The sequence below is a fragment of the Meles meles genome, chromosome 10, assembly GCF_922984935.1.
Source record: "Meles meles chromosome 10, mMelMel3.1 paternal haplotype, whole genome shotgun sequence".
NCBI lineage: Eukaryota > Metazoa > Chordata > Mammalia > Carnivora > Mustelidae > Meles > Meles meles.
In genome coordinates, this window is record NC_060075.1 from 44,577,778 (window position 1) to 44,597,583 (window position 19,806).

Genomic DNA, 19,806 nt, shown 5'->3' on the forward strand with positions numbered 1-19,806 from the left:
ATATCTATTTCATAATTTGAAACTTACCACATCTACTGCTATTTTCAATTAGTTGAAATATTTATATTATTCTAGTTTTTTAAATGATGAAATGAAATAATGATATGAAATGAGATCATATCAAATGGTAGCACTACAATAAACCTAATCATTTTCTAACCACAGAAAGCTGGTTTTTAGTGATTAATGGCCAACACAATGGATATTTTTTTCCTTTGTGAACTATTTTATTAGATAAATAACCAAGAGTAGAATAATGGGGTAAAAACATATAAACTCCATTTTTTAACTTACCATTTCCATTCATCCCCAAACATATGACTGCAAATTTCTGTGCCCTCTTTCCCACGTTTTTTTCTATGTCCGTCAAAGGAGAAAGAATTCCTTCTTAGCTCTTAAGTCGTTAGAAGAAAAACAAATGCAGCAACATCACCAAATCCCTGATACCTCCTTCTCAATCTATCAGCATATTGTTTTTACTTGCCAGTGGCAAGGAGAAAAGTAGGCCTGAATGTTTCATCACATATTCCTTTGTGTTATCAGCCAAAATCATGCTCATTTAAAAAGTCATGGACCAAAAAGCTCTTAGACTTCTACATGACTTAAAATGGATTCTTATACATCAATACCATAAAAATAAACAAAGTGGAAGGAAGTTTTAAGTACAGAAAAAGTAACAAATAGCAAACTCCAAACCACAGGATCTCTGTTTAAAATTATGCCTAATAACAACCTCTGTTTTGCAGAAGAGAAAAATCAGCCAAGTGCCTTTCTAGAACACTAATGACTATCAGTCATTACATCACACATATGTCATCTGACACAAACTTTTAGATTAGTAAACATTTTTCCTCTCCTACAACAGAGGATTAGTGTTCAAGTGGAGGTGGGGGGGGGTACTCAGTACACATAAAAGCATCAAAACATAAGCCAAACTGTAGGGTAAGTCTATGTCCCTAATTTCAATTCAGCCAATCAGTCCTGCTTTGACTAACAAATGTACATAAAATTTTTATAACACAAAAGAGAACTTATTTTCCAAAGATTTTCCGCCAAATGCAATAACCATTGGAATGTGATAGCAAAGAACCTGAACTTCAGTATAAGTGAACAAATCAACAAAGTTACCTCTTCCTCTGATACTCAAGTTTCAGATGTAATACATACTTAGGGGAACTCTCCAGATTTTGCTACCTTTCTGATAGGTGTATACCCAATGAATATTGGATGATCATGAATATATACATATATACAACATGAATATGTACAAATAGTTTCCATGAATCTCCTTTTTCTTCAACCTGCCTATAGTTTCACTAAAGAAAACCTAGGATGTCTACATCTTACATGGAAATGATTAAATATGCTACATGACATACTAAAGCATGGACTTTGGAATAGATGGCTTAATATCTGCGTAACATTGAGCAAGTTGCTTAACCCTGCTTGGAGTCTTAAGCCCTTCATCCATAACTTAGGACCCATTACTGGGAACAAAAATGCCATCTTTACAAGATGATTGTGATTATTAACTGAAATAATACATGAAATTTACCTCAGACTCAACGGATGCTCAATAAATATGAATTTCCTTTCTCTTCCCTTACTTCCTTTCTTAGATCCTCCAAAAATATATATTCAGATTGACAAGGCAGTATTCCAACTGTACAAATGAGGAAATCTAGGTTTCTAACCACTGACAAAAAGAAATTCTTGACCTGGTTACTTTCTTTCAACATTATGCCTTTAAAGCCATAAATAAAGGTGAAAGGTCTTTTAAAAAGTAAGACTTTTTTTCCCCAAATTTTAGACTAAATTATTGAAATTGTAGTGTGCAACTGGAAAATCTTCACTCACTGGAGGATGTAAGTATTACAAGATGCTTTTCCTCGAGTGATAGCTCCAGTCCCCTCTTCTTGCTTCAGCTATATATAGGCTGACCTCAGGAAGGTGTACCTGGCACCTTCAATGGAATATAATAGAAGGTAGATACTATATAGGAAAGGCCTGCTAGTAAGAGTAAAATGCTAATTTGGAAATGTGTGGTATGGTGTTCTTAGACAATCAAAAATGTCTTTTTTATAATATAGGAAATGACTTGCAGTTGAAAATGGGAGAAAAGTGGTTGGCTGAGCCCCTTGTGCACCAGAACTCATAATTACTGATGGCACATCTTGGAGCTAGTGACCCACCTGTTGGAAGTCTAAAATGAGACTAGTATCCACAACACACCTTGAGACAACTAATTGTCTCAGAATGGTATTCCTAAGTGAGATAAGACTTACCACTCACGATCAGTTAACCAAGATGCCTTTCCCAGAAAGAAACCCTTAAGCAGCCGCCTGAATTGCTCTCACTGATCCCTACTGCATCCCTTTTTCTCCAACTCTAGGGAACTTATTCATGACTTTGCGGTAGGAGTCATAAAGCCATTCTGTTTTTGAACTCTGTTCTATATTTGAACTCCCCGTCTTCTTAGTCTACTCACCAGAAATTAGTTAGTATCCTGAAAGGACCAGGACCATCTACATTATTAGAGGGGCCCAGAGCAAAAGGAAATAAAGGGCCTCTTGTTCAAAAGCATGAAGAATTTCAAGATGGCAACCACAGGACTTTAAATCAAACACAGAGTTCTGTGTGACTGCGCAGGTCTCACGTCCATGAACCCCACCATGGACAGAGCTAATGTGGAACCCATGGAATGACAGATTCCATCCCCAAAACAAATGACCATACTAAGTGCACAGGTGAGTAGTATTCAGGCAGTCTCACTAACCTGAAAACAGTACAGATGCTCTGTTTGCTTTAAATAACTCATGACAAAACTAATTAATTATAAGATAAATCATCTCCAGAGTTCATAGACCAAAAGTGATTATGAATAAATAATATTGTAATGACAACAAAATTTGGGACCTGTAGCCACCATGTGAATAAAACCAGGCCAGCCTGCTAGGCCAGGAGAGACATGTGGCACAATGATCCCATCTAACTGTGAGCCAAACTGCCAAATATGTGAGTAAGGACTTCCCAGACCATCCAGTCTCCAGCTGAGCCACCAGCTAACCAGGGACATATGAGTGAGCCCAGTGGAGATCAACCAAGCATGGCCCAAATCAACAGAATGGCCCAAAAGAACAACAATGAACTACTGCTGTTTTACGTCACTAAGGTTTGGGGTAGTTTGCTCTAACAGTAAAATCATTAAATGATACAGGTAGTATGTTAGCTCAGCAGGAGAAAAGTGGATTATGTAATAAGCAGGGGCTGAGACAAGTCGCTCACCATTTTTGGCAGGGAGATTAGATTCCCACTAAATTGCATAATATATTCCAGATGGATTTAAAAGTATATATAAAGAATGATAGCATAAAAATGCTAGAATAAATTATATGTTGATATCCATGTACTCTTGGCATGGGAAAGGCTTTCCTAGGCAGAGAAACTGAAAGGAAAAAGATGGATAGGTTTTACTATATAAGTACTTTTAAACTTCACATGTCAAGAAAACATGATAAGTAAAGATAAAAAGCAAAGGACAAATTGGTACAACTTTTCTGAGACATGAAGAGAGGTTACATCTCTTATATATATATTTTTATGTATGACAAAAGTATGATAAAAGATCGCCACTCCTAACATGCACAAAATAACAAGAAAAAGCTGAACTACCAGATAGAACAGAAAACATACAAACATAAATCACTACAAAACAAATATAGATGGCTAATTAACATTTTAAAAATATTAAATGTCACTAGTAAGCAAAGGAAGATAACACAACAATCAAATTTTCTTTTCAGTTCAAAATTGTAAAGGTCAAAACAATAATACCTAGAAAGCAGACATTTTCATATACTGCTTGAGAAACTATAATTGGGTACAACATTTCTGCAAAGCAGTATTTATGTATAAGTACACACACATACATATACGTGTGTGTGTTCACGTGTGTGCGTGTGTGTGTGCGTGTAAAAATTTTTTGTTGTTGTTTTTCTCCTAGGGATACATCCAGATGAAACAATCAGGGATTCAGGAAGGACAGCCACTTGACCTCATGATCCTGATGTGGCTTCCCTTTTGGTATCCTCTCTGGAACCAAACAACACACAAAGGAGTGTGGGAATGCCCCTGCGGATCCAGGCTCTTCCTCATTCTTGGCTGAGGTCTAGATTTGAGGTTGTCAGATAGCAGAGTTTCAGAAACTCTGTATTATTATATGTCCAATGTATTATTATGACCTCTTCTGTCTGAAAAATGAATAGTGCCATTTTGAGATAACATAACTTATTAGTCAAAAAAAATTAAAATTCTCCCCAGAGTTTGTAGTTAACATTTGTAGAGAGTTCATTCTGTACCATGCACTAGTCTAAGGAATTTATGTGTTTATAGATCATGTGTTTATAGATCAGTCCTCAAAACAACCCCAGGAAAAAGGAAGCGTTCTACAGGTGGAAAAACTAATGCTTAGGATGGGTTTTGTTTTCTGTTTGTCTAAGTAATTTGCCCATGGTCACAGAGCCAAGACTAAAACACAAGCAAGCTAACTCTAAACATAGAGTTCTTAACCACTGTACTAGGACACATCAGATATGCCACTTTAAACCCTATAGAGCCCTTATTAACATGTATTTAAAGGAAACAATGCTGGATGTCTTACTGCAACCTTAGAAGCAGTGGCTTTCTCTAATAGGTTCTTGTCGACCAGAATCAAAAATACCTAAACCCCAAGTCATTCAAAGATGAGAGGCCTCCTTCATGGGCTCACTATGTAAGCTAGTGGTACCTGCAGTTTCTCTTAACACCAAGGGCACAGATCGTATACTGCTTGGCCTGGCTTTACCTACTTGTGTACCTGATAAACTGACAGTTTACATGAATGAGTATACTATGCAAACTGTTTCACATTACAGCCAAGTTAGCGATACTTAATCATTTGTATATGAAGAACCTTGGTCTTCACTTTCAGTTTGTCCTAAGAACTTTATTAGAATCTACAGCAATTCTTAAAGTACCTAATGCCCATAAGACCCCAAACATCCTCCAGTTGTACATTTCTATATCCTACTAGCTTCTCCAAAGACATGAAAGAAATTGCCTCCCAAGAGGAAGAACTCAACAATTATGTAAGTAAGAAATTAAAAGAATTAAACTTTTCATGCTTCTGGACATATATTAATAATGAAAAAAAAAACAATTAATTCTTAGGCCACTCAGAACCTCAACAATGTTCCACCTGCACAAAGGTATTTGAACAGATATTACTTCAAATTTACTTTGGCATATACATATTCATGAAAAAAGAACAGAAAAAGATTTTCTTAGCCAAGAATCTGTAAGAATCTGCAGCTATAAAACTTTCCTAGCTATGACAGTTTACCTGAGTCCTCCAACTATTTAGGAAGACAGAAGAGAGTTTCCTTTAGTGGCTTTTAGGGATTTTAAAATAAACTTTCCCAATAATTAATGAGCCTGAACTCAAAGAATTATCTACCAATCTGTTCTTTGTAGTGCTGCCCTTATAAAAAACATAGTGTCAATAAATTATATAAGTGGCAATAAAGAATTCATTCATAGAGCAAATATTTATTAAGCAATTATAATGTGGCAAGAAGTATCATCCTAAGAATATAGCAGTACAAGTACATAAAGAAAAAAACAAAAAAGTTCCTGTCTTCAGACTTTACATACTAGTTTTAGAAGGATACTGGCTTCTGCTTCTATTTTCACATTAAGCCAATTATCACTGTTCATTAAATGTTAACAGTGTAACATTCTCCAGATAAATGCAATAAAATGTAAATCTTTCACTAGACAGCTCAGAGTCTTTCTCTTCCATTCCAGATTGAACTAAAGTGGCACTAAGATTCAAAGAAGGACTAATAAAAAAATTTTTTTTAAAAATTAAATGCTCCCTACACATGAGAAAACAAAGATTTTACACAGGTAACAGATCTAATTTGAAACTGCTATATTAGGAAAACACTTTAAAAATCTATTGACAGTCATGCCATGGAAAGTAAGATCACACTTAAGCATGGCTCATTATTTCATGCATTTGGCTGATCTGCCAATTAAAGCATGCCCCCTACCCAGGTAAAGTATAAAGATAAGAAAAATTTATACTAGGTACAGAAAGTAAGTGATAATGAAATATGTCATATGCCTGTTTGGTCACAGTAGAGCCATCTAAAAGTGATTTTTCTCACTGTTAGACTCAACACTGAAACTACTATTAAGATCCGTTCTTTAATAAACCGTAGTTTGTCCATATTACAGAATATCTACATACTACATAACACAGAGAGAGGTAGATCTATACATAGTTATAGAAAGAGCTCAAGTATGTACTGTTAGAAGAAAAAGAAAAAAGTATACCAATACATATAGCATAATACTATTTATGGATTATTTTAGCCTCACAAAGAATACTTCACTTCTAAATGCAAAGAAAAAAAAAGGTCTGGAAAGACACAAAAACATATAGGTATTACATTTTTGAGGAGATGGTCAAGGGCCATGATAGAGAATTTAGCACTGTGTATAATTATATCATTTTCTTTGGGAATTATATTCATGTATTAACCATGTCACTAAAAATTTAACTACAGAGGGGCACCTGGGTGGCTCAGTGGGTTAAAGCCTCTGCCTTCGGCTCAGTTCATGATCTCAGGGTCCTGGGATCTAGCCCCGGGATGGGGGGGTCTCTACTCAGTGGGAGCCTGCTTCCCCTCCACTTTCTCTCTGCACCTACTTGTGATCTCTCTGTCAAATAAATAAATAAAATCTTTTTAAAAAATTAACTAGAGTTAAAATAGAAAATAATATCTCACTATAATTTGAGTATATAATAAGTGAATAGTAAATTACATTAAAAGTAAGTCAAATTCCTTATAGTATTTGTATCTTTCAAAAGCTTATTCATTCTCTTTAAATCTAAAATTTAATCTAACTTAAAAATATGGATTCAAGCTAAAACCCATGGTTTTGATCATCTTTTCTGTAATATTACAAATCATGTAAAAACCCAACATTGAGGCTAAGCAAAAACAAAAACAAAAACACACCAAAAAAACTAAAAACAAAGCAAAACAAAAAACCCCAGCACTTCAAACATATAAAAGACAAAAGAAGTCTTGCTATATAGAAAATATGGAAAGCATTATATCAAACATCCTCACCAAATTCCTTTAAACACCCCTCTGCTGTTGTGTCCACAAAAAATATACAGTATCATTAAAGATGAGAGTCAGTGTATCTTTAGCCCCAAGCACAGCAGGTAAATCATAAGAATGAGATAGATTAAGTCATCAAAGGGACATGAAGGAAGAAGAGGAAAAAAAAGGAAAGGAAATGAAAAACAAACCAAAACAAAAAGTGCACTTAAGAGAGGAAAGAAGTGTGGAAGAGAAAGAGTGTCATTAATGCCCACTGACTTGGGAGGCATAATTGCTCCCGCACAAAGGAAACTGGCCATCTAGATTTGCAAAACAACTTACCAAGCATTTCCACATATATTAGCAAACAGAGTCTTTGTAACAACATAGTGTCTATCCCATTTTATGGAAAGAAACTGAAGCTCTGAAAGTGTCAGGGAACTGACAAAAGCTACACAGCTAATAAATGAGAGAACTGAGGTCTTTGGACTCCAAGCCCTGTGTCCTAATACCCTACTGCGTCTACAGACTGTCCCTCAGATTGCTTCTAATTTTCACATAGCCATGAATATTTCAAGAAACAACTGTATTATCAATACATTTATTGATGTCTACATGGTTAGCCATTCTTCTTTCCTCTAGAGAAGATAACTGAAAAAAAAATTTGATTTGTCCATTCAAAATCAACAGACTACAGTAGAGGAGGGCAGTGGGGGCAAGAGGTAGCAATAAAAGATACATGAGGGAGTTTTGTGGTGATGGAGCTTTCAGTATCTTCAGTGAAGTGGTGGGTACATGAACCTACACATATGCTAAAATTGTATAGAACTTAAAATACACAAACCCACACAAACTAGCATAAGTAAAATTACAAAATACTGAATAAAATCCATGGATTTTATCAATGCCAATATCCTGGCTGTGATATACTGTAGGCTTGCAAAATGTTAGTACTGGAGGAAAATGGGTAAAGGATACATGACATCTAACTGTATTTTTTGTTATAACTGCAAGTGAATATATAACTATCTCAATAAAAATTTCAATTAAAAATGAACATAATACTCATACCACCAACACTGATTCTAAACAGATTAATGATATTATATAGAAGCATAAGAAGACATGTAGTCATTCAAAGCTGATTCCATTATAGTGGAACTCCAGAGGTTTTACCCATGAAATTTTAAATTTTAAATTTTAAAAATTATTACTTCAAGCCAAAGATGATAATTTTGAACAGTATTTGGTGACATAATCCTCTAAGAATGAGAGTCAGCTCACCCTACCCATGCAAAGGGAAAACTATTGATGGAAAGGAGAATCAGCCAGTTGCTCAGCAGGACAACTGGGGAATCATGGTGATAAGTATAAGATGCACCAAGAATTATTTAATAATAACACTAAGCATAATAGGTACCAACTATCAAGTACATACTATGTGCCTGGATTGTGCTGGCTGGACTCTTCACATAAATGATCAAAAATATTCACAATACCTCTGGGTAAAATTTGGAAACTGATAGATCTTATGTAATTTACTCAAGATTAATCATTAGACAGTTGCAAAGCTGGACATTTTTTTTTTTAAAGATTTTATTTATTTATTTGACAGAGAGAGATCACAAGTAGGTAGAGACGCAGGCAGAGAGAGAGGAGGAAGCAGGCTCCCCGTGGAGCAGAGAGCCCGATGCGGGGCTCGATCCCAGGACCTTGAGATCATGACCTGAGCCGAAGGCAGCGGCTTAATCCACTGAGCCACCCAGGCGCCCCAAAGCTGGACATTTGAACCCAGGTTTTTCTGACTCTAAACCTTATGTGCCATTCCCTATCCCACAGTACATAGGAAAGAAATACTTTATCTTGATATTCCAGTACATGACTCTAGGGCAAGGGATAAAAATTATATCCAGTAGTGGAAAACTATCATTGATACCATATTTACCTGCTTGTAAGTTCCATCTAGCAAGGTGTCCAGATGTTGGAGGGGGGCAGGTGTTTTATCTTTGAATCTTGTCAATAGTCGGCGCTGAATGGCCCGAAATTGTACGGCTCTTTCAGATAAGAGTTCTTCTAATTTTTCACCATTTATCCGCAACTACAATAAAGAATTTCTTAAATTCAGATTAAATGTGCACAACAAAACAGTCTTTACAGCAAAATCACTTGGAGGAATAAAAAATTTAGACACAATAAAAATACAAGAAAATTTAGAATTCCAAATAATCTTGGCATAAGAGAGACCCTTATAACTCAAAAGCCAAAAGCCATACACATACACACTCACACACCTGATAAATCTGTAACTGAAAAAAACAAGAAAGTAATTCTTACAGTTAAAAAATATATCATAAGTAAAGTGACAAGACAGCAAACTGCAAAAAAATAGTAGCAATATCCACAGAGACAAAAAGTCAAGCCCATAATATCTAGAAAGCACCTAAGAATCAAAAAGAAAAGGGCCAAAGTACAATACAAATCAGTAAGAAAAGAGTATCAATCAATAGAAAAAGGGACAAAATTCATAGAAAAGGTAATACAAATAAATAGCTCTCAAACAATATAGCCTTTGAGCAAGCAAGCCCATTTCTACCAATTTATCCTATAGGTATGCTTACAAAAAGTAATGTACATACAAGGATATTCATTATAGAGTTATTTGTTCTGTTGTATAATAGTAAGATATTATTAATAATCAAAATACCCATCAATAGGGGAACAGCTTAAATAATAAGACTACTTTGCAGAACTACTAAGTACTAATATACAATGTCATCCAAAGATGCATTGAATGAAAAGCAATAAACAAAAACAAAATACAGAATAGTATGCATAATATGCTACCATTCGTTTACTTTTTAAACAGAAATCTGGGGCGCCTGGGTGGGTCAGTGGGTTAAAGCCTCTGCCTTCAGCTCAGGTCATGATCCCAGGGTCCTGGGATCAAGCCCCGCATCGGGCTCTCTGCTCAGCAGGGAGCCTGCTTCCCCCTCTCTCTCTGCCTGTCTCTCTGTCTGCTTGTGATCTCTGTCTGTCAAATAAATAAACAAACAAAATCTTTTAAAAAATCTGTACATTAACGTAGTTGTGACTGCATATAATAGTTCTAAAAATATACACAAGAAATGGGACACTAAAAGTTGCTCCCAAAGAGGAAACTGAGTAGTAAGAGGATGAGGATCAAAAATAGACTCTTTTTGGGGCACCTGGGTGGCTCGGTTATTAAGCGTCTGCCTTTGGCTCGGGTCATGATCCCGGGGTCCTGGGATCGAGCCCCGTATCGGGCTCCCTCCTTCTCAGGAAGCCTGCTTCTCCCTCTCCCACTCCCCCTGCTTATGCTCCCTCTCTCGCTGTGTCTCTGTCAAATAAATGAATAATCTTTAAAAAAAAAAAAAGACTCTTTTTACTACAACTCTTCTCATATTCTTTGAATTTAATTTAATGTTTTAATATTAATTATTAATATTAATATTAATTATTAATATTAATATTAATTGAATTGAATTTAATATTATTAAAATAAAAGAAGCTAGTGAGAGTCATAGAGTAGAAGGAATACTCCATGAAATCAGATTATATAAACTGCTAATTCAACTTTACAAAACAGGCATCAACTAGTCTTGAAATAAACAGCATTTTCAAAATGTTCAGAAATCAGGGGCACCTGGGTGTCTCGGTCAGTTAAGCATCCAACTCTTGATTTCAACTCAGGTCATGAGGTCAGGGTCCTGAGATTCAGCCCTACGTCTATCCCTGGGCTGACTGTGGAACCTGCTTAAAATTCTCTTTCTTCCTCTCTCTCTCTGTCCTTCACCCTCCACAATCCCCCCACAGCCCCCACTCAACCGCACTCTCTCCCCCTCTCAAAAAAAAAAAAAAAGGTTCAGAAATTAAACATATTATAATTTACATTTCTTATATCAAACAAAACTTCAAAGTTTCTTATATTTGATTTTTATATATCAAACAAAACTTTTCAGTGTATGCATTCTCCAGACACATGACTACCAAAAAAAAAAAGAAAAGAAAAAAAGAAAAGAAAACCAAAAACTTGGAAATTTATTACTGTCTTTTAATCCCAATTTCAGAAGCACTAAGTAACTAAATCAAAGAATATTCTCTTGAAGGGGGGGGCTTTTATTACCAAAAGTTAAATGATTTTTTTAAATAACTAAATTTTTTAAAAAGAATATTAGCCAGATTATCATAATACACTTTTAATAATATAATTTCTAGCTATAATATTTTATTTACTAAATTCATGAAACACACAAAAATTAAGAAGACAGTTTCAGGAGCGCCTGGGTGGCTCAGTGGGTTAAAGCCTCTGCCTTCAGCTCAGGTCATGGTCCCAGGATCCTGGGATCGAGCCCCACATCAGGCTCTCTGCTCAGCAGGGAGACTGCTTCCCCTCTATCTCCCTGCCTACCTCTCTGCCTACTTGTGATCTCTGTCTGTCAAATAAATAAATAAAATCTTAAAAAAAAAAAAAAGAAGACAGTTTCAATACTGACACATCAGCCAGGTTACTCCATTGAATGTATAACCAAACATCAGTGATTGAAACGTTTTCATGTCTCAGAATTTCAACATTTAACAAGTATTGCTCCAAGGGCCAAGCATTGCTCTAGATATAGCAATGAATAAAACAGACAAAAATTCCTACCTTCACGGAGCTAACACTAAGGGACACTAGAATTCCAAAAGCTATCTTAATTCATAAGATTAAAATGACACCTTTTTTTAAAAAGCAGAAAGTGGGGCCAGAGAGAAAGGAAATATAATAATGCTTCTTTTAAACTGTGTAACAAAAGGAAGTGCCTATAGTTCATCATGTTCCCTAAACCCCTCCCAGAAAGAAAATGCCCCTGATATGGAAACTCCATAGATTTACTAGCCAGCAAATAAGGAGGTGGTGGCAGGGGGTGCTGTATGTCAAACTTATAGTCAATCAGAATCTAATATTTTGTGTTTTAAATATTATAGAGACATAATTAGTATAGTCTTTTTGTAGTCTCTTCCACAAACCACTAGATCCCAGTTTTGCACAGTGACAGAGGAATTTTTTAAAATATATCCTAGAGGATTGAAAAGGTTCTCAATCCTTAAAATATCTAAATATATTCCCCAAATGTAAATTTTGGTGCCATGATTTGGCCAAAAGCATACTGTCCTATAAAATACTATCAGCACAGATGAAAGATAACCCAAGTAAGCTCAATTAATTTGATAACGACAGTTGTGACTGTATGCACTGAAATTTTCCCTTTATGTTCATACTCTACCAAAAGAAGAAGTCTTTATAGGTTTAAGTCTATGTTCTTAGAATGTCAAAGGGATTGAACTATACAGAATGTTCATGAGACATGACATACTCATTCTGTCACGCACACATCACACATTGTTGTTTATAAACTGAAATGCCAAAACCTACTGATTCCTTAAAAAGTAGTTATGCTAGAGAACAAATGCTTCCTTGAATAATGTTCAAAATCCTTTTGAAATCTGCCCCCTCACCAGTCCTTGTAATTGCCTACCGGGTCTATTTATGGGCAAATAAGTAAATAGAATCTGGTGAATTTTTTATTAACACATGAGATTTTTAAAATAATGACTGTCATTTGTCCAGTTCCTTTACCAAATATAACTCCTGACTATTTCCAAATATCAAATCAGTCTTCAAAGAATGAAGATTTTATACCATCATGATACTCAGGACAATCTAACACAGGCTCTTTCACAGAAGAAATGCAAAAATATTTGGGCAACACAGTCACTGTCAGATCTCATTTGTTCAGACATTTAATCATTCAGCATTTACTAAGTGCCCATTGTGCCAGATACTGAAGAATATTTTATGTGGTTAACCCTCATTCAGATGCAGAAGTTCTGATGTGCTTGTTAAAAAAGAAAAGGAAAAATCACTTTAGTTTATAATCACACCTCATTTATGGCCTGCTAGAATTAGTTAGCCAAATGGCTGCCGATAAGCTCAAATAGTTTTAACACTGGGTTATTGGGGTCAAAGGTTAAGTCCCCATGTGGGAGAATTAAATCAGTTCTGTTCTGAAGCCAGACCACATGCTTAGCTCCAGGCAGTCACTCTGTTGATGTCTGTAAGTGATCACAGTCTGGGCAAGAGGGCAGGAACAGATACACAAAATCTACCAACCACATAAAATAACTACTTGAAGCACTTGATATAATAGCCAAGTATACTAGAATTCTTTGTAGCATCTCCTCTCTTCCACACACAGAAAAATTGCAGGTAATGTGAGTTATGATAGTACACACCTCAAAATGATGATCAATCAACTCAAAATATTCTTGAAGGGGCATAGATCCAGAAAAAGAACAGGCAAAATCTTTGATTCCCTGTTTTTCAAAATATTCCTGAAGGCGGATAATAAGTTCATTTGTTATGAGCCAAAGATCTTCAAACTGTTCACTCTGAATGCGATACCGTTCTGAGAGAGAAAATAATTAAGGAAAGATGCTTATTAACACATAATTATTAGCTGAAACTATGTGAATTATCACTAACTCTGAAATAATGCCATAAATTGTATTTTTGGAATACAAATATGATTTCTAGTGCTTTATTGCAGTTTTCTACATCAACCACTTAACATTTTCAAATTTAATTCCAAAGGTTTGTGGTCACAGTAGCACGCTGCAGAGTATGGTCCTTTTCCCTGTTTCTTATCATAGGTTTCAATATAATAAAAAATAAAATAAATAAAATTTTTTAAAAACCCAAAAAATAAAAACAAAAAAAATTTTTTAAATACAAATTTTAGTCCTTCTAAGAAAGAAAGAAAGAGAGAGAGAAGAAAAGAGAGAAAGAGGGAGGAAGGAAGATAGCAAGCTAGCTTTGTTTATAAGGTTAAAAAAAAAAAAAAAAGCCTGCAAAAGTATAATCTGGTATTCATTAAATTTTTCAGAATATTGATGTGAAATAAAACTTACACTCTAGAAAGTCCTTCACATCCTAGACATTGTAGCCAGCTTAAATCCCTGTAATCATGATCAAAGTTTTCTATTTTTCTAATAGTTCTATTATTTATATTTAAAATCAGACTCTTCCCTAAATATAAACATTGCTTCCCTCCATTAGCTGAAACCTCAGCTCCAAGAAAGCCTAATTCCTATCCATCCCCCGTTTAATGACGACAACAATGAGGGCAAAGGTGACAATAACTACATCTATGATAAGAACAACTGTTATTGGTTGAGCACCAACTATGAACCAAGCACTGTGATTGCAACAACCTCTTTTTAATAAAAAGGAAAACCACACATAGAATTTCAGATGCTCATCTAAGGTCACAAAGCAAATTCAATGTCAGAGCTAGAGTTCATGATATATACCCTTTTCCCCTATCTAAATCCTACCTATTCTTCAAGACCTGGCTTCAAGCCTACGTACCCCAAGAAATTTTTATTTCTCTACTATCCACAGCAAACCCTAATGTGTAGTAGGCACTGTCTTGAGCACTCTGCAGTCACTCTCTGGTTTAAACCTCAATATCCCTATGGAGGAAATATGTTATCCCAATTTTACAGAAGAGTTTAAATAATCTATAAGGTTATCTAGCCAGATAGTAATAGGACAGGGATTAGAACTCTAGCCATTAATCCAAAGATTAGCTATTAATCTTAACCACATTACAGTATTGTATCTCTTTGAATTTATCTAGAGATTTAGTATGTCTACAGTTCATTATGCATTTTATAACCATGCATTTTTTAAATTAACTTTTAATTTTAGAACAATTTTAGGTTTACAGAAAAATTATGAAGATTATACAGAGTTCCCACACACCCTTCACCCAGTTTCCCCAATTATTATCTTACAGTATTATGTACATTTATTATGATTAATGAATGCAAACAGATACCCTGGGTCATTAACTTAAGTTAAAGTTAAGTGGATTACACTGATCGGTTTTCAGTGAATCAGCACTGCATATCTGGAATAAATCCCATTTGGTTAGGGTGTATACTTTTTCTTATTCCTATTTAACTTTCCATATGATTATATTCAGTTTCTCCAAGAGATTATAAATTCTTGGAGAGTTTATATATTGGTTCCCCTATAGTATAGAGGAACCAATTCCCCTAGTCTATGTAATTCACCAGTTATTAAGAATTTCTTATGTACAATTTCATAAAGAAAGATGACATGTTAGGAGTACAAAGATGAAGTCAGTCTCCTTGAGTAAGGAGTCTAAGGTCTTGCTAAGGTAGCATGACACGTGAACATGTAAAATATTTATTATATTCCTCATCATACCTTGAAAAATTCTATAAATATATGTCATCTTTAAATTGGTTATTAGGACTTCAATTTGTCATCCTCCACCAGAATTCAAAAATATATCTCCTAAAAAAAAAAAAATATATATATATATATATATCTCCTCTCATTCTCCTAGTCATCTCTCTTTCAATTATATAAAGAATAAAATATACTGGGTATGCCTGCCATAGTATATGGCAAAAACCCTGATGTTTTCTGCTATCATATAATTTCTCCTGGATTGTCCCCCAGCTCTTCCCTCACCACAGTCTTATTCTGGATTCTGATTTCTGTCCACAGTACTGATCAGATGATTTCCTCATTTCTCCCATCAAAGAGAATAGGGCTAAGGTGAGATATAACAGCTTTTACCTTTCTTTACAAATGTCACTGGATGGTTAATGCTCTAAGAACAAAAAGAGCACAACTGTGGTGGGGCAGGAATAAAGAGGTAGAAGAACAATGATGACAAAATACAGTATTAGAATTCTCTATTTTTTTTTTTAAATATTTTATTTATTTGACAGAGAGAAATCACAACTAGGCAGAGAGGCAGGCAGAGAGAGAGGGGAAGCAGGCTCCCTGCGGAGCAGAGAGCCCGACGCGGGGCTCGATCCCAGAACCCCGGGATCACGACCCGAGCCGAAGGCAGAGGCTTTAACCCACTGAGCCACCCAGGGCCTATCCAAGCTAAACTTGGGAGCCAACATATTAATCCCAGACTGGTATTTATTCACTCCTTCAATTATTTACACAACTCAGCGCAAGATACTGGAGATAAAACCATGAATATAGCAAGAGCCTCTGTCCTCAAGGAGTTCACTGCAGACCTGGAAAGATGGAGTGATGGGGCAAGAGTAAATACTGTGTTTCTGCCATTACTGATTCAGGGATACTCCATGAAGGTTGGCGTTGCCACAAAAGTGCCAGGACTTCCCCACAAGGGATACATTCCTATTTTCAAGTATGTGATGGTCTATAACACAGCAGAAGAGTTGGGCAATAGCAAAGGAGCTGCAAAGGACAGAAGGCACAGTAAGTATTGTGTAATAATTACAGATATTTGTAGAGTTAGCTGCCTCAGGAGGTAGGGAACAATCTCACTCCATTGGAAACATTTAAAGCTCAGAGTTATTTGGCATTTGGTGCTTTCTTGAAAATCTCCTTGAGAATTTTAGAACTCAATAGGGAAGAAAGACAGGTCATCTCACATACAAATCTGTCACTCCCATCTGTCCTGGGACAGATATTTGGTGCCAGCTCAGTGCTGCCTCCAGGTCCTGGCCATTTTCCTTCTAGGCAGATGTTTGGCTTCTGGCTCAGGACTGGCTCTAGGTCCCTGTCTTTTTATGTGTCTGTCCATTTGGGGGCAGCTGTTTGCCCAGCCCATAGCCCCTGCTTCCAGACCCAGGTAATACCTTAGGCCTTCTAGAGGAAAGATCTAAGCTAGGCCAGCTTCACCTCCTTTTGCAGTTTTGTGATCCCCCAAAACACTGGCTTCATATTTTTATGCAACAGGTCTTGCTGGATGTAGTAGATGAACATGACAAAACTGAACACTACAGTGATCCAAGCTAGAGAGGATGTTGAGATGTAATTGTGGCTTTCAAAGTATCAGAGCCAGATATGATACTGGCAGGTATGTTGGCACGGCCACACTTAACTGAGTCCACTCTTACTGCAGCAAGATCTGCCAAGCCATGGAGCCATGGGCTAGATGGTGAGCATTTGTTGTCTTCCAGACTGGCCTACGGCAACACCAAGAAATCCCACATTATAAAGTCCAGGCAACGGCCCACATCCTCTGGGTACACCCTTCCCAGGAAGGAATAGGGCTTGTTCCTGATATGCAATTCCCTCCAGGCTTAGAACTCTGCAAAAAGGGCCATACCCATCTCCTTGTCCTCCTCATCCACGGCAACAGCATGTCCCATAGAGGGGCTCACGGCTGGGCAGAGGGAGCTGCTAGTGTTTCTGGCCCTAGTGGGGCTCAGTCTTAGCAGGGTTCAGCAGCTGTAAGTGGGGCTCATGGTTGGGAGAGGCTTGATGTGGATGTGATGACTCGTATCTTCAAGCTGTCACCTCCACCCGCAGCATGTCAGTCAATTGTACCCACCACTTCCTTCAGCAGCTTTTCTGATGCCACCTATTTCATAAGAGCTTCTCATATCATTTTGTGGGCTTCCTCAGAAAGTCTGGCCATCAGCAACACCTCCAGCTCCTGCTCCAGGCGTTCCCACACCTCCCACAGTTGCTCATCATCCTCATCTTTCAGCTTCAGCTACTTCTGGGCTATGTGAGCTCCTCCTTCAGGAGCTCAGAGCCCTGCCCTTTTTGTAAATCTCCATGGAGATCCTGTAGGAATACCTGTCAATAATATTAGAGGGGCATCCGGGTGGCTCAGTGGGTTTTAAGCCTCTGCCTTCGGCTCAGGTCATGATCTCAGGGTCCTGGGATCAAGTCCCGCATCGGGCTCTCTGCTCAGCAGGAAGCCTGCTTCCTTCTCTCTCTCTGCCTGCCTCTCTGCCTACTTATAAAATAAATAAAATATTTAAAATAATAATAATAATAATAATATTAGAGAAGAGCTCCCTCCCAGGTTCATAATACTAAGCAATATCCTTTACCACTCTCAGATCCTGAGATTCTGAAAGTGAAAAGACACAGTGCCTTAATAATGCTCATTTTAATAAAATTCTTAAAATGCTGGCCGCCACATAATAAGTACTCAATAAATGTTACCAACTATCATCATTGTCACCATTATTTCCTCATGTATGTGTATTCTCAGTGATAAATTCTGATAAATTTTCACACTAACTTTGGTGGGCAGACTTTCCTGATCATACCTGAATATGCTTTGTTTCCAGATTTTCTTGCCAGTATCTACCTGGACAATTTAACAGAAACTGGTATGATAAATCTTGTTAAAACACAGCATAAAAACTGCTCACTTGGCTTCAGCCATACTAGCTTCCTCAGTGTCCCTGAAAGCACATTCCTGCCTCAGGGCCTCAGGGTATGGATTCCATCATAAACCCAGTTAGATCCACATAGAACCTATTTAACCCAGTAACTTCCAAAGAGTAGATATGAAAAAAAAAAGTGGCTTTAATAAAATGTATTTTCCTTGGCATAGAATTTGCTGTCACTTTAGATAAAGCTACAAAATTTTTACATAAACATTATAGTACTAATATTTCAAAGGAAATCTCATTCATTCTGGTTCTAGAAGGATTTTGAATAGGCTTCCACAAGCAGGTAGAAAAATCTGGGATGCAGTCTAAATACACGTAAAGAATAAAATTTCTTTTATATAAAATGAAATAAAACTATAGGAAAAGATTATTCCATTCAAGTATAATTTTCCAATACAAATGTGTCACAATTTACATACCCGAAAAGACATGTACATAAACAACTCGAATTACTGTGACACATCTAAAAGAATTATATACTGGCTCAACATGTTAAAAAAAACACACACATTTCAAGATTCCTTGAATGAAGTGAAGGAGCAAACCCTGGATATCCATGCAAAGAGCATTCCAAGCCAGGGAACTGAGTATAAGTAGGAATGTGCTTTCAGAGACACTGAGGAAGCTAGTATGGCTGAAGCTGAATGAGCAGTTTTTATGCTGCGCTGTAACAAGATTATCATATCAGGTTCTGTTAAATTGCCCACATAGATGCTGGCAAGAAAATCTGGAAACAAGGCATATTCAGGTATGATCAGGAAAGTCTGCCCACCAAAGTTAGTGTGAAAATTTATCAGATTTTATCACTGGGGGAACCATGGACAGGATTCTCAATAGAATACCAACAGTAGCCCCAAGTTCAGCTAGCCAGGCGCTGACCGTTGATTGGGCAAGACAAATCCAATTAGCACCTATCCTAATGCCTCCTTGGAAGCACTGGGCTTAGTGCACATTCACAGCTTATGGTAGACTTTGGTGTTACATTTAGGATGTTGTGCCAAGAAAGGAAGCAGTGTCTAGAACTCTTCCCCAGAGGTGAAGTGTCTTGTCTCTGCTGCCTATAACCGGAACTCCTTTCCCCACCCTGGCAGACAACAAAATCCCTCATCTGACAAAATGAAACATGGACAAGTCTAAACATTTCCCTTCTCCTTTCATCAGGATTTAAATTACCTGAACAGAGGCCTACAAACTCTCTGAGAGACCCATCTCAATCCCCTGTAGTGGGCAAACAAACACTTCTGCTCTATAAAGTAACAGAAAAGTCATGTACACTGTGGTCAAAGCAAAGGGGCAAATGTGGGAAATGAAATGTAGCACCCTTTACAGAGGGGCCACAAGGCACAAATATCTTTGGTTGACAGTCTCA

At 36.7% G+C, this 19,806-nt stretch overlaps 1 protein-coding gene across 4 annotated transcripts in view; it reads right to left on the minus strand.

The window, feature by feature from the left end:
- Positions 1-19,806, minus strand: part of BBS9 (Bardet-Biedl syndrome 9) — a 466,978-nt gene that overhangs the window by 206,291 nt on the left and 240,881 nt on the right. For all 4 annotated transcript variants that reach the window (XM_046020573.1, XM_046020572.1, XM_046020574.1 and 1 more), the window contains 2 exons: positions 13,452-13,624; positions 9,103-9,255 (listed from right to left, as the gene is read on the minus strand). In XM_046020573.1, coding sequence (XP_045876529.1) covers positions 9,103-9,255; positions 13,452-13,624 — 326 coding nt within the window. The remainder of the gene's footprint in view (positions 1-9,102; positions 9,256-13,451; positions 13,625-19,806) is intronic.